Below are 22,992 nucleotides of genomic sequence, written 5' to 3'. Positions count from 1 at the left end.
ATGGCATGTTATGGTTAATATATACAATACATTTAATAATAAAACATTTCTTTAACATGAACTACCTGCTTTTAAGATATCTGTTAAGCTGGTAAAAAAAGCTGAGCATGAAACACATCTTTATTTCAAACTATGAGAGCTAGTGAGTAAGGCTGATGCTGCCAGAATAGAATCATAAACAATGACGGTATCTATGCTACTACACTACATGGATGATAATTGATATTGCCTTCACAACTAAGTAGCTAAAGCATACATGCCTTGTAACCTACCTACTGCTATACGCATTACCACATTACCAGCTCCATCTGTTCACTGATGTGCATGCATTTTTGTGCATGCTTGTATGTGTAAATGTATTTGATGCTATGCTCCTTTTTTAAGTAAATTGATATTTTCACCACAGCATTTGATTAAAAAGTAAAAATAAATCTTTTATTTTTTCAGCCAGAGCGAGTTAGAGCAGGAACATCTAATGGTCGAGAACGCGTTTCTTTATTATATTTCTACGTACAGTGACACTTACCACAGTGGTGCTCTTATTCTCCTCATTCATTTCAGTGTTTCCATTTGCTTAAAAAATGGGAGAGTATTCAGGATTGATTTAAATTCTAATTGTGGAGAGTGTCACAAATGTATTTTCCCCAATGGTTCTTCTTGCTGAAAGAAGGAACTATTTACATGGTCACACTCCAGTCAAACGTGCTGGGCAAGTTGTTGCCAGAACTTGCTCATAGGAATTCAAGACATTCAGAAGGATGCTCATCCAGTGTCGAACTGGCCTGTAGGGTAATCAGGCAATTCCTGATGGGCTGTTCAGACAGGGCCATTTGTGGCTGGTTTCTTGGATCTTTGTGGTCCTATTTTAGGGTCTGGTGGGCTGATTTTTAGTGTATATTTCCATGACATTAAAACATACATTGCTTCCAGTAAGCACAAATGCATGCACTCTCTCCTACTTTTCAAAACTTCTACACAGCATATCTTTGCAAGTTCAAAACTGGCCTGATTTGCAAAGGTGGCCTAATTTTTTAGCTATTCAATTCACTAATGGGGGTCACTTTTATTTTGGTGCCAGAGACAGATTTCTGTCCCGTCCTCTGCTCATCCACTGATCTCTCAGGGGCAAGAGCATATTATTGATGAAGATCTAAGCAGCAGATTTAGAATTCACAAGAGAAGAATTCAAGCAATGGTCTTTGCTCTCCATGGGGAATCGTATCTGGCAGTCCACAAAAAAATATCATAAAATATCGTGTAACAGTACACCAAACAGCAATAAAGTTGATAAAGAAGTAAAACGTCCAAAAAGATTTCATTATGAAGACAAGACTTCACTAAATAAAATTGCTCATCTTCGAATCAGAATATTAGGATCAGTCAGTCACAACTTACTATCCTTAAAGCGGGTCTACTGTGAGAAATTTGGAGGAAGGACTATATAAGTAAAAGGCTCTGGTTAGCAGGGATAGAGTCCTAAAGACAACAAAATTGAGTTCAGCAAAATATAAGGGAGTGAAGGCAAAACGTCTGGGGGAATACCTTGCCAAGGATGTTGTATCGAACAAAAAAACAACAAAATAAAATACTAAACAAAAATCAACACCTCACAAACACATCATCAGAACAAAAAGTATAATACTAAACATACACATTATCATTTTAATTCAAACTATATTAAAATCCATAATATTGTAGCATGCTATTTTTCACCATGATGTTAGTGACAAAATCCTACAAGATATATTTACCTTCTTTATTATGTACCACAATAGCTTTGCTGTGACAATAGTTGTACCACGCTGTTTACAGTAAAACCATATTTAGTACTTCACTTTGCAGCCTAGCCGAAGGAATCATTTACTGTCTAAAGTATTTTATACTATTTGTTTGGAAGTGGAAAAATCTTTCCTTTATTCTTGCACCTAATATCTAGAGTTTGCACAGTTGTTCAAAGCCTTTGTTAACATTTATGGATACTTTACCACACTGTAGGCTGTGATAGATGTCAAATACCTCAAAAAGCCCTATTTAGTTCTGAGCTACCATAGCGATGAATAGTTTTGTCTTCTTTCTGAGCCCAAAATAAATCATGATTCACAGAACTAAAACATACCCCTCAAATTTGGTTTCAGATTTGAGTCAGTCAATTCTCATTCCATTTAGATTTCTTGTAGATTGCATGCGCCAAACATAATCTCCAAATTAATATTAAAGAGACAGTTTTGTTTTATTAAAGAGATATGAATTGTAGCCAACAGCTGTCAGAAGGCTCTAGAGTTATTGGGTGTGTGCTGATTATAATTTAAAGCTTGTAGGGGAGAAAATATCCTGCATCCCAGAGCTCATAACTCCAGTGAAACAGGACTAGGTTCACTAGGCTTATACTGTCTGCTGTACAATGAACCTGCTGTTAATAGTTTTGAGAAGCATCAGTGGCAGCCTGGCTTAATGAGCTGCACAGTACCACCAGGTAACACATTGAGGGCACAGGAGGGGAGAGCACATTACTTTGACAGATCATTAGAATTCCACTTCTCACCAGGAAAAGTCACTGGGTGTGGAAACGCTGACCTTATTTTGAACTTGAACATTATTAAAGCACACCTTAACCAGCGGAGTAATGCAATGCTTACCTCTCTCACTTTGATGCATTTTATCTTTGGTAAACATGCAAAAATGATTTTGTCTAGATATTACTTAGAATTCAGGGTATTTTGAACTCCAGAAATTGACCTATTTTAATAGAACAATGGCTCCTTTTCAGAACCTAAGACTTTAGCATCTAAACAAGCTCTTTTCGTGTTTTAAAATTTGTACAACACATTATTGGTTATTGTCTTCGGTAATGTCATGCATTTCTTAGAACTACACCTTTGAAATTCAGGTGTATTTGGAGTTATGCATGCACATAGAGATAAACTGATTTCATATCTACACTAAGGGTGGGTGAAATATTTGGTAGGATAGTTTTGCAAGATTTAAAAATGTCTACATTTGTAGAGGTTGCCAAGTTTTGTAAACTTTCAAAACCTTGCATGTCCATTACAGTTCTTGCAAACCATTCTCCAGGGATTTTCAAGGAATTATTTTCTCAGACACATTCTTTGAGGACATTCTCTTATTAAAAGCAGCATTTGTGAGGTTATTTCCACAAAGCATATTTTGAAGAAAAAACTTTTAACTTCACATGCCCTTAACATATATTTTAAAGCCATAACATTATTTGTGTAGTTTTTCTGTTTTGTTCAATTTGGTATTACTATTGTGATTTATTGTGAATTACAGGTAAACACTTTTTTCACACTCATGTATTTGAATTTTATTTTGTCTTGTTTCAGGCAACGCATACATTTGTAGGTACTTATTATTTCTCTTATCATTTCCTACAAAGTGATTGCATACATGCAACTGTAGATCAAAAGAGGAACTGTGCTATATGTTGCAAAATGGCCAAATGTTTTTCACAACACAGGGCTTGAGTCACACAAAACTAGCAAATCTACAACCTTTAACATACACCAACACATAGGTGTAGATGTATAAGTATTAACATAAACTATTTCTGTGTATGTGCTGCAAACAGTTGCCAGCACAATCTATGGTGGTAACTACTCTTCATAACGTTATTGTGAACTCAGTGTAGGGTATAATCCAAGTGTTATTTTCTAGCAGTTTTTGTTATACTAATTATTTTCACAGATATAAATTCTTTACAAAGGCTCGATTTTATGGTCCATCAATGTGACCGAAGGCTTCAGGACTCCTATCTGAAAACTGCTGTGATCTGTAGATCATCAGCTCTTTTTCTGAGACGGTTAGCTTTTTATCCCTTTGAGATTGATGAAGTAAAGTCTGTTGGATTGTGTTACACATTTTTACAATGTTTAGATATGTCAAAACATCTATGTTAAGTGCTATATAAAATGTTTGTACATTCGGAAAACTGGCTGGCCAGAGCAGGTGCTATGCCTGAATCATAGCTACTGGCATGCAGAAAAATGAAATAATATGGCTATTGCTGACTTCATAATAAAATAAAGTTCAGGGCAAATTTCATTCATAAGAAAAAACTCCTGGATATTAAATGAGGCAAGCAGCCTTGGCACCGAAATTGTACAGGTAGATTACAAGTAATTTTCTATAATGTAATTTTCTATAATCTATGGGTTGAACACTCATTTGTATTTTATGCATTAGTCACATACATGGATAATTGATTTTCCACTGTGTTTATGAAAGTTGAAAAACACAATTCAGACATCATTTTATAACATGACTCCTTATTAACCAAGAACTTTGAAAAGAAACAGGGCATTAGAACACACATTGATTTATTACTAATGGAAGAGTAAAACCTTGCAAATGCTTATGCTTTATTTCACGGTCCATTTGTATGATTCATATTCATTGTATCATAAATGAGATATATCATCCCATACTGGACAATATAGTGATTATGGACAACCAAAAGCTGAGTTCATCAATAAAGTCATGAACTTGCCATATCTGTATGATATATGCGAAGATGTATTTATTTTATTTGTTATCAAAACATGATCCCACCATCATCCATAGCCCAACCTTCTTTTAATTTGTTTGAGCATGGGAAGTGCTAGCTTAAGGCATGATCTATGCCATAGGTTTGGGTGGAATGAGGTCCACAAACATGGTAGGACTGGAGCATCAATATGTTACCACCCATGGCAGTGTAACAGTTATTTTTCACTAGAACTGTTATGAATGAAATGTCTTGTGGAAAATAACATGGCCCAAAAATAGCACAATAGGACACAACAGCACACAACACAACAAAACAAACATGACAGGAGACGACAAACCAATATAACACATAAACTATACAGCCACTGTACAACACAATTTAAAAACAATACACCATTATAAAACAGCAGAGCAACACAAAAGTACAATATACTGCAGTACAAAACCCAACACCCTAACAACACAATAGAACAAAATGCAGATTCACATAACAGAACTCAATAATAGCATACAACAACATACCGCAACACAACAGACAACAACCTAGCATACAAAACACAACAATACAATAAAAACACCACAGCTAACAGTATCGGCTGAAATATAATATGTATTGTATTACTTTATGCATTGGAATTTGTGACTGTGCATACAAATTAAAAACCACATTTGTTAACAAAAACAGAAAAAAAAAAAAAAACACAAAGGAAAAATAAACAGCTCTAATAGCAACAACTGAATACAATACAACATTTTACTAGTCATATAGTGAGATTTATTATAAGCTACTTTCAAATGATGCTGAAGTTTTGGTTGTGTGGGAACATGCAGATAGCTTCTAACCATCTCAATGCAATTATTAAAATTTGCCTTTTATCAGTATGGACTGTCAATTTTCGGGGCAGACTAGTTCAGAAGAAAGAGTTGAAGATGTATATATCTCTTTCATTGTATAAACAGCTGTTCTATTCAGCTCAGTGACCAACCTCTCACTCAGTTGCTGGCTCTGATAACGGGCTTTGTGAGGACACAAATTACCTATTACATGGGAGTAATTCTTTTATTCATTTGTTTACAAGTGAGATTACAATTAGACTGTAATTAAAAAAATGCACTCGTGTTTATATTGTTCCTATGGGTTCCAAGTATTAAACGTAGGATAAGGTACCCTCAGTGTGAAAGTTTATTGTAATTCAAAATATTATTCTTTATGTAGAGTTAGTAAATATTTTATTCTATTTGGCTGTGTGATCTTTTAACAGGGCCCTTTCATGCACCCTTACCTAAACATTTATACAATAACTTTGTGACAGACATTCTCTATCTCTTGCTCCTAATATTCTTGTGAATGCAACACATCTAGAGAAGGGGGAGTTTTGCTGCAATATTAGTTATATTTATGTTGTTTTTGCCCAGCGAACTACAAGCAGCCTCCCATCTCTCTGATCCTCCTCTATTCACCTTCCTAATTTGTGAGATATGTTTTGTAAAGACTTATTGATGTGTTTTTGCAGAAACGTTGGTGCATGAGACTCTGAGCACCATTTCTGTTCCAGACTGTGTGAACAGAGTGCCTAATACCTAATACACATGGAGAGTGCTTCAGCTATTATGCTTCAGCTTCTTTTACATTTTGTAAAAGAAGCTACTGTGTACGAAAGGTGCCCAGTGACATTATTAGTCATCTGTAATAAATTATTGCAAATTAACAGATATGCTATACCTCTATGTTCATTCCTGTGAGCATAATCAAGGAACACACATTACACATTTACAAGTGCAAATTTTACATCAAGTCTTGCATGAAGAGTTCATGCACTGTTCCTTTTATTTCTTTTTGATCTGTTTAGCCACCACACCATGTGATAGGTCAGTCTTTCTCTCCTAGACTTCCTCAGGGTTAGACAAACATCTACAATATATATATAATATAAATACATGTGACTATAATTTACAAAATACCATTGGCATTCTGTAGTCAAACAACCTGGTCAAAGTTCTCAAGTAACCACAGGTGAATAATTACAAAGATTTAGACAAACCTATTATGAGTAAGTGTGTATCTTAATTATATTTAATTCAAGGTCATTTCCATTATTGGCCCACAGAGCTGCATCAAGTGCAGGTTTACATATGTGAATTGTCCAGAGAAAAACACCACATAGATGTGCATTAATCAAAACTGACAATTAACATACATGAAGTAGGTTACCCATTTACCATAAAGCATTTGTGATATACACTTTCCCAAAATCCTAGTTAGACATGCCAGCCAGAGAGGAAGCGAATCAAACACCTTACCTTTGTTTCAGAATGTCTGCAAGATTTAGCATTGGCACTACAGTAATCACACAGTCTGAGTACTTTCCAAGCTGTACTTTCAAGCTGTAGGGTAATATGAACCACTTCATGCCAGACTCAATGCGTGCTCCTTGATTGTAACCACAGGAGTGAACAGTGACTTTTGAGGCATTGCCTGCATCTGAAGGGTGTTTGGGTGGCTGCTCTTCTTTCTTGTTGGAGCATATTGAGAGTATTCAGAACTTATGACAAAACAGTTGCTGGGTATTGTCACAGCAACATTAACTCTGACCACGTCAAACCATATGAACTATTTGCATGTCATGACAAGTCAGATGATACATGTAATAAGATAATAAAATGCAAAGCTTTCTAGAGAGTTTTCAATCTCACACATTTTATATAGATACCACTAAATTCTGCTGTCTTTTGATTTTTTTTCTACAGGAGATAATACAGGATGGGCCAATATATTTGAATCAGTACATGGAAAACCTCTGCAGCTGGATGATCCACAGGAATGCTGTAGGTGATCACTAAATTAAAATGACAATGTGATTTTAGTACCTACCAAATCAGTATCAGTTTTGTTTTTAAGGTTTACATAATATGCATCTTGTGGACTCTATACAGACACAATGCCTTCCTAATGAGTGTAATATACAAATGTATAATAAATGTACATAAGTGTGTCCCATGTTTAAGGGTGAGTATTTAGGATAAGAAACTGTGGTGTCCTGCACAGTGAGTAGTAGTGAAGGGTACGGTTTAGCCATACACAGGATCCTACCCCCATTCACCCAGCACTAGTTGCACATGCTGCAAGACTTATTAGGACTCAGAAGACTAGAACTGTGAAAGAGATGGCACACAGGACAATGAAAACTACACACTCATTCCCATCAAACTAAATTTCCCAGGCTTAAATGCACAGCCCAGCCATTATTGAACAAAATCAAGCAGGTATACTTCTGAGTAAGTAGTGGCAAATCAGATTTTAGACCTCACCTTTATAGAGTCTCCTTGTCTGGCAACAATGGTTGCTGTTACTCTTTGCTGTTCACTTTAATTCAGACTTGTCCTGTCCCATCTCTTTACCTTTCTGGTTTTCTCCCTTGTCTGTTCTCCTCTGTCACTTAGTTCTTTATCTGCTTTTTGTGGTCGCTTCTTTTGGTACCCTGTTGCTAGTGGCATAACAAAACTTGAGGGGGCCCCCCTGCAAAGTACATGGAGGAGGCCGCTTACCCAAACCCAGCCAGGGCCACGCCGCCCCTGCACAGTGCCACCCAGTACATGGTCAGTATACTGTGCTGAGGCGACCACCTGGAGCTCAGCCCCACCTCACACACATGCACACACTACACAGGCTGTTCGGGCTAATGTTACACCACTGTATCTTGCCAATTTATCTCCTTGTCCTGACCTTCTCCATCCCAGTGCAGTATTAGTATTTCAGCCTAGCCAGCGGAGTGGGATTCTTAGTACTTCGGGAGCAAGTTATAGCATCTCATCTGCTTGCACTAGGTACATACCTTGACATTAATAGTTTAATCATGGCATTCAGTCCCGGTTTTCTAAATGCCAGCCTGCAGTGTGTGTCTCTCTCTCTATCTCTCTCTCTCTCTCTCTCTCTCTCTCTCTTTCTCTCCTTAGTCCCTTTTCTCCTTGGTCTGGGTCTTCATTGACATCCTTGATCTAGGATAATGGATTGCGTCGACTCCTAGAGGAAGAGAGAAAGGTTGGCCTCAAAATCAACACACTTGAATTGCTGTGTTCATGACAGATTTCCAGATCCCACAATATGGAGACTGAAGCCAATCCCCTGTAAGCAATGGCATACAGGAATAGTAGGATCCAAGACGATCTTGAAGATGCTCATCAAGATTGCGCATTGCAGCAAAAAAAACTGAATCAGGTCATAAACCCTCCTAGTACATCAAGAGGAGGAGGAGGCACCCGCTGGTGCCCTTATAATCAATACCACCTCTGATGCAGGAGGGGGTAATTTACTAATGAGTTATTTGAGGGAGGTGTCTTAAGTGTCCTCAGGTTTAGCACCACCTGAACTGTTCACTAGAGATCTGTATTGCTTCCAAACATTTATACTTAATGGCATTTGCAAAACCTCAACAATTTGCAGCTGATTGGGCTATGGTGACTTTTATGGTATACTGCTTTAGCAAAGACACTTTAGTCTGGGTGACTACATTAATTTCAAAGCACTAGGTTATTGAGTTTTGGAACATTCGTAAAACAGTTTATTGTTATTTTTGGTAGAACACAAATGTAAACTTTACTCATGCTGCTGTATTCAATGTTAAATAAGGCAAGGAGAGTCTGGTATCCTATATTAGGCGTTTCCAACAAATAATTGCAGAAATTGCCTCGACTGATGAGTCTATAGCTCCAGCCTTCAACCAAGGACCTCTATGAGGGTTTGAAGGATGGCATTTCTTTAGTGGTCAATAGTCCAGCTGCTACTATTTTTAATGTTATGTATGATTTGTAAAGCGCAGGGCTACCTAACGCTTTCCCAGTGCCAAGATCAAATACAGAAAGATGGATCAAGCTCTGGAACCGTCTAAGAAAGACTAGGATTAGTAAGATTCAGACAATTGAAACAGTCACGTCTTTGAAGATTTACAAAACAAAGAAAGTGACTGACACTGCCTCAGTCTAGGAGGGAGATCTTTCCAGAGTCTTGGGCCAAGGAAAAAGAACGCACAATCTCATTGGTGGGATTACCTCATTCTCGTAATGTCAGCCAACCTCATTTGACTTAAGAGCAACGAGCGTGTGGGGGCATGCAGGGACACCAAGGCTCTAAGATAAGCTAGTACAGAATTTGAAAGGCATTTGTGCATATAGCACAACACCTCCAAATGCACACGACACTCAGTGGGTAACCACTGTAAGGTCCTGAGCATACTAGCTGTAGGGTGAATTTATGAAGATGGATCAGAAGCTGAGCAGCAGCATTTTTAACAATCTGGAGGCATTTAAGGACAGTTTTTGCCACACCCAGAAATAGCACATTCTCATAAATCCAGTCTGGAGATGACTAAGGTCTGGGTCACGGTTCTCTGAGCAGAGGTAGGGATACAGTAAAGAATCTTCCTTAGCCACCTTAAGATGCCGAATTATGTGGTGGAGACTTTATTAATTTGATGACTCATAGTAAGTTTGTCGTCAAGCCACACTGCTAAATTCTTCACAACTGCCACTGAGCTGAGGGAACTGCCCAAGGTTGAAGTCCACAAGTGAGAGTCCCTGGGAATCGAGGGATTACCCACTAGCAAATCCTCAGACTTATCACCATTTAGTTTTAGGGAGTTTGTACACATCCATAGTGGAACTTGGGTGAGGCAGGAATTAAGAGCTTCTCTCAAATGCGATTGTCCTTAGCTGACAGAGATACAACAATTTGTGTATCATTCGCATATGACAAAAAAGTAAGTCCACAGTTCTTAACTAAATCTGCCAGTGTCCTGATATTCATTTTAAAAAGCAATTGACTAAAAGTAGAGCCCTGGCGCACACTTGAGACAAGTGGTTAGATAGGGTGGGATTTTTTTCTGTGTTGATTAGTGTGGACCTGGAAAGTACGGTCTGCAAAAGAGATCTAAGTCAGGCTAAGGCAGTGTCCTGTATTCCCCTGCCCTCCATTCTTTGTAGAAGTGTACTGTGATTTACTGCATCAAATGTTGCACTGAGATCTAAAAAAAATCAGTGCAGCAGCTCCACTGTTGTCAAATTGATATCACACAAAAAATCAATGACTCTGAGAACAGCCGATTCAGTGCTATGACCAGAGTGTAACCTGGATTGTGAGGGGTTGAGTAACTTATTACATTCTATAAACTCTGTGCGTTGTTGATTCACATGTTTCTCCAACACCTTCACAAGAATGTAACAGAGGTATAGGTCTATAATTGTACCAGATAAGGAGATCCAGATTAGGTTTTGTCAGTAATATCCATCTTCCAGGTTATGGGGACAATGCCCTCCAACAAAGACAAGCTCAGTAGATTGGTAAACTGCTTCAATACTGGAACGGAGAGTTTACCCAGGACTACTGGATCCAATGGGGACCCTGATTTCAATGGAGGCGATGATGGTCTTGAAGGAAAACATGTCTAGAAACTGAAACTTCTCCATTGTGTTGTTTCCTTTGAGGAGGCGGTTTTTACTGCTTACCTCTCCTGCAACAGGGAAGGCCATCTGAATGTCTGCCTTTTTTTTAAATGAAAAAGTCCACTACTTCCTCCCACTGCAGTTGTGAAAGAGGGGTGACCAGTACAATACTAGCAGGATCCAAAAGGGATTTGACTACCTTGTAAGGGGTTTAGGGCAATTCTGAGTTGCGTCAATTTTGCTCGTATAAAATAAGGCCCATGGCCTCACAGCACATTTTTTGCTATGATTTTAAGTCAATTTTATAGCTTTCCTTGTCCTCTCTACTATATGTTTTGCACCACATCCTCTCGAGGTTTTTACATTAGTTTTTCCTCTCTATAAAGAATCATTATACCATTTAGCTGGAGGAAGAATTCAATGATGTTTTTATTAGAAACAGAAATTTCAGCATCCAGTGCCGATCTTAACCAAAGATCAATTGTAGAAGTACCTAGCATCACTAAATTACACAGCTGAGTGGGTTTAGCTTGTAATGCAGCATTCCATGAAGGAAAATCCAGTTTTGACCAGTTGTTCCTAGAGGAAACTGGGTGGTTTTTACTGATCATTGGACTTATATCTACTATGAGCGAAAATGGAACAACAAAATGGTCAGACCATGTCAAAGGTAAGGGTGAATTGAAATGCAAATTCTGCACTTTAGTAAAAACTGGATCCAACAGATGTCCAGCTTTGTGAGTGGGATAGTTATTAATCGGCTGGCTGTCCATGGCTCTAAAATCTTCAATCAAAGAAGCAGTAGTGTTACAGGATTTGTCTTCTAGATGAATGTTTAAATCCCCCAAAATAGTACAATTAGCATATTTGAGGAATGCTGGAGAAAGACAATCAATTGCATTAGCACACCAATTGCCAAGGCTACAATGGGTGGGCGACAGATTAGTGCTCTAGGCGAAGTAGACTTTGTTGACAAGGAAAGTGAAAAAAAATAAGGCCTCGCAGGCCAAGTTTGTCAATTTTACAGGCAAATCTATTTTTGAAAATAATTGCAATGCGACCACCCTTTCTGTCTGGACAATTTATATAAAAAATTCGATAGTCGGGAGGGAAGGGTTGACATAAGCTATAATTCAGTCATGTTTCCTGCAAGACACAAGGCATAAGGACTGTACTCAATCAGAAATTCAAAAATATCCAATTGGTGTTTAACCAATGACCAACAATTCAAACTAAAAAGCTAAAACCTAACAAGTTAGTTTTTTTTATCAATATAATTGTGGCTGGATAAGGGCTAAAATTGTCTGCAGAATGGACATGAGAAGACTCATGAGATAGCTTAGCATGGGGGTCAGTTATTTGAAAAGAGCAGTAAAGACAATTTCCCTGTCCTTGTGCTACATTGAGTGAAGAGCCAAAAGCTTTGAATGGGGGAGGATGAAGGGCCTATAATGAGGAGGTAGAGTAAATAAGCCTTCATGTACACTGGGGGGCAGCGTTCCTGGCCCCTGGACTCGAAGGGTGCAGACCGGCTCAGACAGATGCAGACGGGCTTCCCTTAGGCACACCTTCAGCACACCAGCAGAGCACCCACTGCGCATATCTGCTGCGCGTCTGCACTATGGCCACGCTTAAATAAGTAAGCCAGGAGCAGCTGGCCAGTGTAGGTGAGTAATAGAGCGCTAACCGCTCAACTCTATTGGCACACAAAAATGGCCACAGGTACACGCACACAAAGATCCCCCTTCCAAATATCTTTGACAAAATAAACATGTTTACCCTGATCAGAGCAAAACAGAATTTTCCCTATATTTTAATTCCTAGCAGCAAGCTTGTCATGCAGCACAAATTAATAAAAGCAAAGATGTTTTAAAAATATTCATAGAAACATTCTTTAAAATAATAACAAGTTAAAAATAAAGGCTTCTAGAAGTTATTTGACCAATTAAGCAAGTTTCCCTGTATCAGAGCAAAACTGAAATGTCCCCTATATTCCCATTCCTAGCAGCAAGTTTGTCATGTAGCACGAATTAATCAAAGCAAAGAAGTTTTAGAAATAGTCATTCTTTAAAATAATATCAGGTTAAAAACAAAGGCTTCTAGAAGGTCCAATTGCCATAAGAGTAGCCAGTCCACCCATGCCATGGCTGTGCTTAAATATGCAAGCTGGGAGCAGCTGGCCAGTGTAGGTGTGTACTAGATTGCTAACCGCTCTACTCTACTTCTACACCAAAAATGGCCGCTGGTACGCATACAAAGTTCCCCCATTTCAAAGTTCTTTGACCAATTAAGTAAGTTTCCCACGTATCAGAGCAAAACAGAAATTCCCTGTATATTTCCATTCCTAGCAGTAAGCAGCTAGTGCCTTACTTATTAATCTCACTTTACAAATTGATGCCTGGAAGTCTCCGAGAAGGTAAGAAAGACATTGCCATGCAATTGAGGAGCATTCATAGAATGCTAATCACAGTAGAAAAGAATTAGAGAATAAAGGAAGGCCTTCACCTTTATTGTGGGAAGCAAGGGCATTTTGTTAGGGAATGCCCAAGCCTAATGGGAAACTCCAGGGCCGGACTGCGAAGGGTAATCCTGAGGCAAAATCTTGATATATTCTGAAGTTCATTTCCATCAGTAAAGAATATAGCAAAGAGCAGTTCTGACTCTGTCTGCAGATTCTCGCTAGCTAAAATAACTTTTCGCTTTGTTTCTCATTGATTGTGGTGCTTCAGAGAGCTCAATAAACCATGTACTCAATGAAAAACATTACCGTCCAAAATTAGTGCTGGGATCTATTATGAGGAGATATAGGAAAACCTAAGTTATGGGGAAAGTTTGCTGGGATACGCCTTACTTAGGAATGGTTTTGAACAACGGGCATTTTGACACCACTTAATTTGTCCTCATTGGAACTGCAAGTTTTGACAATGCAATGGGTATATGTTGGCTTTAAAAACATTACCCTTCTTTTGATTGCCAAGAATAGATCATTAATTTTTCAAAATAAGATTGCTATCACAGTCATTTTCCTAGCAAGGGATTAGAGTTAGTACTTCCTTTAAACTGCTGTGCTGTACAAAAATAGAAGGAACCACCTCAGATACTTGGAGCATGTGAGGATTTACACAATGCATTTAGTAACAGAGGAGTGAATGACCTATGCCTATGGGATTCTGTCTTCAGTGTACTATCTAGTGGCCAAGCTTAGAGGTGTTCGTTTTCAACTGAAGAGGCAGATTTTTGTCTGGTGGGTTTTGGGATGATAAGATTCTTCAAAAATACTTAACCGAGAACCTATAAAAGGGGTTCAGGAGTCTTCCTACCTTACCAACAAGAACTCCAATGTTTTAAATTCCCAAATTTGAGGCTGTCACAGATGGATTCTATGACTGGTGTTATTCACCCAGTGGCACATTATTCCTGAACCTTATCAGCTGCTGGAATTGACTACACCATACATGATATAGAACTCTTAGCCATAAAGAAAGCCCTCTCCCATTGAACACATTATTTTGATGAAGCATATCACCGGATTACAATCAGGACCAACCACAAGAATTTAGGGTTCTTAACTGCAAGAAATACATGAACCCTTGACAGAGGGCCTCTGTTCTTTTCCAGGTTTGACTTCAATCTCAGTTACAGACCAGGAAACACATACAGGACAAAGAGAACTACAGTCTATCAGCAGCTCCCTCATCCATGATAGCCACGCAGACCAACTTACTTGCAACAGATCACGGATTTGTGAAACAACTTTCACAAAATGATCAGAAATGAATGGAAAACATTTCGTTTCACAAGGTCCCCTTGAAAGAAAAGAAAAGATTCAACTATGATGGCACAAGCAGAGTATGCGTCCCTGACTCCTCCAACAATAGATTTTACAGAGAGGTCATGATTCCTCTGTAACAAGACATCCGGGAATGAGGAAGAATAAAGTCTACATGTCACTTTTAGTGGTATTTCTTAAGAAAGGCCAGAGACTGCTTTGTTAAACAGTGTTCATTTTTTGCACTGTGACATCCACTTCCTACCCCTTCCCCCAACAACCTTGGGCCCAATTGTCCATGGATTTGTTTCCACAGATTTACCTCCATCTGAATTTCTAGTTGTAGTTGACCATTTTACCAAGATTGGGCATTGCATGCTCCTTGGTAAGATGCCCACTACTCATTCTTTAGCCATAACCTTCAGGAGGGAAATAGTAAGGTTGAATGGAAAAACTCCTGTTATAATAACCAATAGGGCGTCCCAGTTTATTGCCTAATTTTGGAGGGCTTTACTGTGAGATGTGGGACTAATACACAAGATATCAAGAAACTACCATCCCTAGATGGGTGGATCAGACATTGGAACACTTTTCAAGGTGTTTTCTAATGACTCGAGCTGAACAATGGGTGCAGTGGAGACCAATAGCCTAAGTGTCATATAATGACACACACCATTAGGATATTTTTCTTGTTTTTGTTATTCTGGGTTTCACTGTCACATGAGCCCACCAAAGATTTCCCCATCTACAGTTCCATCAGTACAACTCTCATTCCATTACTGTATATGCCCTGGTAGATTTGGAAGCATTGGAATGTTTTATGGATACCAGTTTTAAAACTCGAGCTCAGATTCCTAGCCAAGAAAAGCCAGAGAAGAAGAAATAAAGAAAAAGATGGAACACCAGTCACGTCTGGGGCAGTGAGCCAAAAAGCCCTTCCTCTACTAATGGCCACCCAGATAGGCATGGAAAAAAGTCACAACCCTCAAATTAACTGGGAAGATCACAAGATTTGCTTTGCTTCAAGATACGGAGAACAACATTTCCTTCAGCACCCCATGCAGAAGACACAATCCATATTGTATTTTACAGTGGAGAAAAATATCTACCACCCAAAAATACTTCTCAGGAAGAGAAAAGAAGCATACTAGCTCTTAACTTGGAATTTACACATGTATTTAACAAAGAAGGAGAGGATTTGTTACTTTAGAGTAATTACCAGGAGTTGAATGCCTGAATGAATCAAACAAAAACACAACCTTCCTCTTATATCTGTAATACTGGATCAGTTAATGAATGAAAGGATAATCACAAAGTTAAATCTATAAGGAGTGCATAACATAGGTGTTGGACCTGGCTCTTTCTGCAGGAACATCCACAAACATTTTGCCTTTCTCCTTCCCTTTTTGCTGAATTTGTCTTTGTTGGCTTTAGGACTCGGGGCACTTTACCACTGCTAATCAGTACTGAAGTGCCTGTGCTTTCTGCTTAAAACATGGCGACATTGGATTATCCACAATTACCATATATAATTTATGTATAAGGCCCAAGTAAGGTGCACTACCTGTTCCCTGGGCCTGTAAATTAAGTGCTACTAGTGGGCCTGTGCCATCCACTTCACTAGCAATTCAAACATTTCTCAGGTCTGCCATTGAAGAGCCTGTGTGTGCAGTTTTAAACTGCATGTTGACCTTGAAAGTTAACCCTCTTTCTAGGCCCAAACCTTCCTTTTCAATACATAAAAGCCATCCCTAAGGTAGGCCCTGGACAGCCTGAGGGCAGGGTGCAGTGTATTTGAAATGTACAACATGTACTGTTAAGTTTTCTATGTCTTAGTAGTGAAAAACTCTTACATTCATTTTTCACTACTGCAAGGCCTATCATTCCCATAGGATAATGTTAGGATTACCTTATTACATTTTATAATTTTAATTTCCAACTGGGAAGGGATGGAACCCCCAAGTCTCTGGAATCACAATTTAAAATCACATCTTATGGTAAAGTCAGATTTTACATTTTAATTCTGAAAAATGCCACTTTTACCAAGTTGCCATTGTCTTACTTTAACAATTTGGTGCCTTTTGCCTCTCTCTGAATACATATCTGGGGTGGGTAACAGCTGAGTTTTGTGCATTCCCCGTAGACAGCCACAAAAAAGAGAGCTTAGGTGTGACTTATGGGTCATTCACAGCCTGATGGGCCATCCTGAGCAGCATGGGAGGGAGGAGCTGGCACAACTGAATAGGCTGTGTCCCATCCCCACACAGAGGGATGCATATCCCCTGTAGTCAGTCTGGAGCTCGGGCAGACAAGGCAGGGGCTCTGTACCTTTGAAGTCTCCCCCACTTTAAAGGCACAACTGGGTATAAGTACTGGACCTCAGATACCACCAACTCAGTACACTTCTGTACTTGTCAATACTCTGCCAGGAAGAAAGACTGTTATACTGCTACAAGGACTGCCACTCTGCTGGACTGCTGCTCTACTAGACTCCTGCTCTGCTGTGCTGACCTCCTGCCCTCCTTGCCTGATAGTGAGAAGGATTGGACCTGCATATTTCCATCCCCCAACCAAAGTGACTGCAAGGGATTGTTGGCTTGCCTCCTGTTTTCTGAAGTTTCAGGGACACAAAGGACTTCCAACTCTCCTGCTATAGAACCTGCACTCTTCCAACTGTGTGGCTTGCCCTACCAAGTAGTGATAATCCAGCCCTGGTCTCTTGGAAGGGGGTATAAAGTGCTGCTCCAATCCAAACCAACGCATCACTGCCATTTCATGGATCAGAACCGGGGCATCACCACTGGTGAGTAGATCAGAATCAGTGTATTGGCCCCTTTGTGTGGATCGAAGTTGACGCATTGCCTCTCCAGCGCACTATAAACCTCAGCGCATCTCCTTTGGATCCACCGCATTTTGGAATCAATGTATCGCTGCTGTTGTTTGGAAAAAATTGATGCATCTTTGCTACTGCATGGAAAGAATCACATTGCCTCCACTGCAGGATCGACAAAGACGCATTGCTTTAGTCTGCTTCCTGCATCCCCAACATTGACGCAACCAGGATTAAGGTACTTTTGTTCAGTGGACCTCACTGGGTCCCTGTCACCAGCCTGCACTCCAGCGTGGTCGGCCTGAACTGTTTTAAAAAATAATCTTCTTTTTATTGGTATAAACAGTTGCTCACCACATAACAATTAATACCAAGGGGGTCATTACAGCATTGCCGGAAGCTGGTTGCCTACCTGTACATGCTTCTTTAGCACGTGTCCCAGTTGAAGGTATTGAAAACCAACCCGCCCCCATTGTATATTCCCTCCACAGGTCCTTGAGAGAAATCAGTGCCCCATTCCTCCAAATGTCCCCCAGATGGTGAATACCTATAAGACCCCACCAGCAGAGTCCCTTAACTACAGAATTCACTGAGTTGGTCACTAGTCGAGAGAGGGGTCACTTCTGTTAACCTACCCTCCCATCCTAAAAATGTAGTGGCCCCCATCCACGCTCTCACCACTGTCTGCGTGTGGCATAGAAGCAGGCCCTTTCTTTTTTTGATATAAAGCACTGAGAGGTGCCCTCCCTCTCCCATGGCACCTCGGTCCATCCTGTAGGCAATTCCTCCCTGTCAGCAAATACCCATTTGTTCGCCGGGACCAGCTGAGTCGCCCACTAGTATTCTTGGATGTTTGGTACCGCTAGACTCGCCTCGAACACCCCTCTCTGTAGCTTCCCGAGAGCTATGCAGGGGCTGCCCCCATCCCACTTAAGAGTACATAATTCCCTACTGACATGAGCAAAGAAGGTCGGCAGTTCTTTGAAGGTGTATTTTGGAGCATATTTAGTAGTTGAGGTAGGGGCCTCATTTTAAAAAGGGCAGCTCAACCCATCAGCAAAAGCAATAGCCTCCGCCAGTGCGACACATCTTCGTGGATGCGATCTAGTTGTGGATATAGGTTCCATTTGAGGAATTCCTCTGGATTTATTGTTACATATATTCACAAATAGGGAAATCCCTTCACTACCACCAGAGCTATACATCTCACCAGCATGCTCAATTCACCTCCAGTTAGTGGGTAAACTCTGGGTTTTCTCCCAATTTATTTGATAAATATACCAAAGAGATGAAAGATGTGCAGCAATCTATCTATTGAGCGACGGGGTTTAGTGACATATAGGAGGACATCATCGCCTTGCAGGGATATTCTAGCCTCCCATCATTCCCCTTCTGGAATACCCCACACAAGAGGGTTCTGTCGCACCCAGGCGGCCAGCGGCTCCAGTGCAGGGCAACCAACCACGGGGTCAGAGGACAGTTCTGTCTTGTGCCTCTGTGTAAAGCAACGGAGTGGGATCTCATCCCATTGATCCTCACATGCTCTCGTGGGCCACTGTACACCAGTTTGACCCATACACATAATTGAGGGCCAAAGCCCAGTCTAGTTAGAACTGCACGAAGATATGTCCACTCGATACTATCAAACGCCATTTTCACGTCAAGTGCTAGTAATGGCACTTCCTCCGCCCCCGGGGCACCCGTTGCATGCCAGATCCCATAGAGGCACCTCAGATTCAGTCTGGTGTTCCTATGCGCCATAAAACCTGTTTAGTCACAATGGATCAAGTAGCTCATTACCGGCCGAAGCCTATTCACCAGTATTTTAGCTAACCCCTTAACCTCAAGGTTTAACAGCGATATGGGTTGGTATGAGCCGCATTCAATGTGTGGCTTGCCATCGTTATGTAATGCTACAATGGTTGCTAGTCTTTGATCCATTGGCAATGTACACTCCACCCTGGCTACCTGGAACATCACCAAAATCTGCGGCACTACAATATTTGCCATTTACTTGTAGAGCTCTATCAGCAGACCATTAGGGCCCACCACCGTCCCTGACCGTGTCTTCATGATTGCCCCCTGCACCTCCTCCACCATTATGTCCTGGTCCAGCGCCTCCCTGTCTCCTGCACGGAGCTCCACCAGTGGAAGGTCTCCAAGGAGTTCCATGTAATCCGCATGTGTGGGCCATCATGGAGGAATATACTTGTTCATAGTGGGTGACAAAGGCCTCGGCAATGGCGTCCCCTGTTTGTATGTCACCCACCTGCCTCGTCCCTTATCTCAGCCACCCAGTTCCTGCCCCGGTCTCTTCTTTCCAACCAGCCAAACAGCTTCTTTGCCTTGTCTCGTACGTCATATAAATGCAGCTGAGTGCCAAAGTTTAAATGCATGCCTTATTGTCTGCTAGGTCCCTCAGCTCCTGTTGCTTAAGTAACAACTTATGACAGTGGTGTGGCTCCACCCACCCCCGCTAGTGCCTCTGCCTCTAATTTAAGAATCTCCACCTCCATCGCCTCACACTGAAGAACCAACTCCTTTCTTAACCCTCCCACTAACGCCTGCGCTTGCCCTCTAATGACAGTCTTAAAGACATCCCAGAGTATACCTGCCGGGGTCACACTTCCTAGGTTGTCAGCGAAATATCGCTTAGCCCCCTCCTGTATCTTTTCTCAGAAATCATTCTCCTTAAAGTACGAAGGGTCTATCCTGGGTGGCGGTCCTGCATCTTTAACTGTACTGAGCAGTGTGGCTCCCACCGGGGAGTGATCTCAGGAAATATATGGGTCTGCTAAAAGAATCAGAGTAGGGTTGAGGCCCTGGTGTACCCTTTTGATACAAACATCACAGTTGCCTACATCAAGGCGTGAACCTCTAGTCACTCTGATTGTTTGATTTGATCTTTGAGATTTGGTGATGCTCCTGCTATGAAATACTGCTTTCTGGAGGAAGAGAAGGGCAAAAGAGAAGCCCTTCAAAAGGAAGCAGACCCCCAACATAAACTTCAAAGACGGAGACTCTAAATCACATTTGATGTCTGATAATAGTGTATAAGATGAGGAAGAATGAGGACCTAAAAATGTTCAACTGTTAAGCAGCCAGTTGAGCTGTAAGATGAAGAGACACTCTACAGGACTTCTCCCTGTGATAAGGACTGGAAGCTAAGGCCTGCCAGTCTCAGAGCTGAATGAGGGGGGCATCACACTCAGAATACAAGCTCACTTACCCTTGGAGCACCAGTGCCTGTCTGCTTGCCAAGACCAGTGTGCCCTGTGAGAGAGAGGAGAGCATTGGAGAGAGCAAGTTCCAATGGAGGACCAGTGAAAGATCCTATCAATTGGATCTCTGAAGCGAGGTGTGGGAAGGAAAAGGCTTTAGCCCCGATTGGGTCATAGTCCATGTGCAGAAGGAAGTTGGTGATGCTGTTTGCCAGGCGGGCTGCCATGAAAATTCCTGCCGTGCTGATCAGAGTATATCCCGTGTGCAGAGTAAGGATGGTGACTTTGTTTGCTAGGTGGGGCTACTGGGAAAATTCAAGGAGTGTGTTGTGGTAGAGAGTGACGTTGAGAGTAAGAGACCACACTGGTGACCCGTGTGGGCCCAAGCCCAGACTGAGGTCCAGCACCAAGACCTTTGAATCCCCCCTATTTGAGGAAGATCCAAGGACACTTACCAGCATTGGAGGAGTGTCAAGGACCCAGCGGCTTCTGCTTCTGCAGGACCATGTGTAAGGAATGTGAGGATAACTGACCACTTCCCCAGCATGACCGCATGTGAGGAACTCACTGGAGACAGTAGCTGCAGCTTCAGCACACATGAAAGGGACGGGCTTGGAGACACCAATCACGAAGGTCCTAATGGTGCAGGTAAGACTGGCTTATGGACCAGACAGCACTGGGGGATCCTACCTGTCATATAGCGCTTCAGTGCTGGAACACTCTTGACTTAATAAGAGTTACAGTGGGATTACTGGGACTCGGACTACTGGTGGGGCTTAACCTGAATGTTGCCTATAACGAATGGGGAATAACCACCACCACTAGCGAGAGGAGAGTTGGATTCAAGAATCCAACAGTTAAAATACTGGAGCCCTGACCTCACAGGACTGTGTATATTGTTGATGAATGCCTTATTTTATGTTCTGATGGTCTATAAATACTCCTTCCTTATTAAAGCAAGTATTTGACTGGTTAATCATTTTATGCTGCTGACCATATTTTGAGTTGTAAGCCTGTGTTCACCCTAATGTGTCTATCTATCCCCCAAGAAACCGTTGACTGCTCGACCTGCGCTACCACTGAAAGTCATGTGCTGAAGGTGTACTTGTAGTAAGTCAAGCCCTGGGACATCAGGATTAAAATACCTCAACCCCTACAGTTGTAACATAAGTCCACAAGTCATCAGCCACAAACTGATGGCCAAAGACTGAACCAATCCTTGAAACAGTATCTTAGATGCTTCCTTATGAATCATCAAAAAGCTTGTACTGCTAGATTACTCTGGCAAAGGGTGCTTACAGTAACTTTTTGCACTCTTCTCTGGGACAGTCTTTGTTTTCTTGTTCATATGGGTATCATTTGTTTTTATTACACCCGCCACCTACTAAATCCCCTATTCCTTCAGTGACAGTTTTTCACCTTCCCTACACAATACTTAGAAAGCAGCTCACAACATACCTGCAAGTCAAGGCAACTTAGAGGTGCTTTGCAGACAAACATTGCAAGCCAACTACTAAGTATCAGAAGGGGGTAGGATGTAGCTTTTTAGCTAGGTATTTTACGATTTATGGATCCCCTTCAAAATTCACACCTAAATATAAAGGGGGTTTTTAGTCACAAAAAATGAAAATTACAGCAGTGCAATTTTCCTTGCTGTCCATTGGTAGATCCATCTGGTTTTCCTCATATCTACTGTAAAACATGCAGGCCAAAACATCACTAATAAGCCTTTACCCATTGTGTTCAATAGAACACCTGAATATGAAGAAAAAGAGATCAGTGGCTTCCATCCACAGGGGCCAATTGCAGTATTTGGTGCTTTGAAAAGGGTACAACATACCAGAAATATTTTGTGAGCTGGCTGAGTATGTTCACACCTTCACTCTCATTAATACATTTCACAAGACAAGTTCACTATAACCAGGGCCTCATCCCAGCTCTTTAATTGGCACTTGTGAGTGGGGGTCAGTTAGTATTAAGACTTTGAATGGAAAAAAAACAGTCAACCTGCTCTAGGGGGCTGGAGGAGCTGGAAACTTAGAAGATTCATAACACTCAACCGCTAACTGCAGATCCTTGACTCAGTTGCAGAGGGTCTGAGGTCAGTTCCAGATCACTGGTGGCAGACCTGTGTGCACAGACTCATGCTTCGTTCCATCATTTTTGTTGTTTTCCTTCTGGTCAGTTCCTTCAGTATTCCCAGTTCCCTGCCTTTTATTAGTGTTTGTTCTGTT

At 40.9% G+C, this 22,992-nt stretch overlaps 1 protein-coding gene across 3 annotated transcripts in view; it reads left to right on the top strand.

The window, feature by feature from the left end:
- Positions 1–22,992, top strand: part of RXFP2 (relaxin family peptide receptor 2) — a 932,621-nt gene that overhangs the window by 445,233 nt on the left and 464,396 nt on the right. For all 3 annotated transcript variants that reach the window (XM_069205573.1, XM_069205574.1, XM_069205572.1), the window contains exon 3: positions 7,252–7,329. In XM_069205573.1, the coding sequence (XP_069061674.1) occupies positions 7,252–7,329 (78 nt within the window). The remainder of the gene's footprint in view (positions 1–7,251; positions 7,330–22,992) is intronic.

The sequence above is a fragment of the Pleurodeles waltl genome, chromosome 8, assembly GCF_031143425.1.
Source record: "Pleurodeles waltl isolate 20211129_DDA chromosome 8, aPleWal1.hap1.20221129, whole genome shotgun sequence".
In the NCBI taxonomy this organism is placed as follows: domain Eukaryota; kingdom Metazoa; phylum Chordata; class Amphibia; order Caudata; family Salamandridae; genus Pleurodeles; species Pleurodeles waltl.
The sequence above is the reverse complement of the archived record's forward strand: the minus strand, read 5'-3'. Positions and strand labels throughout refer to the sequence as shown.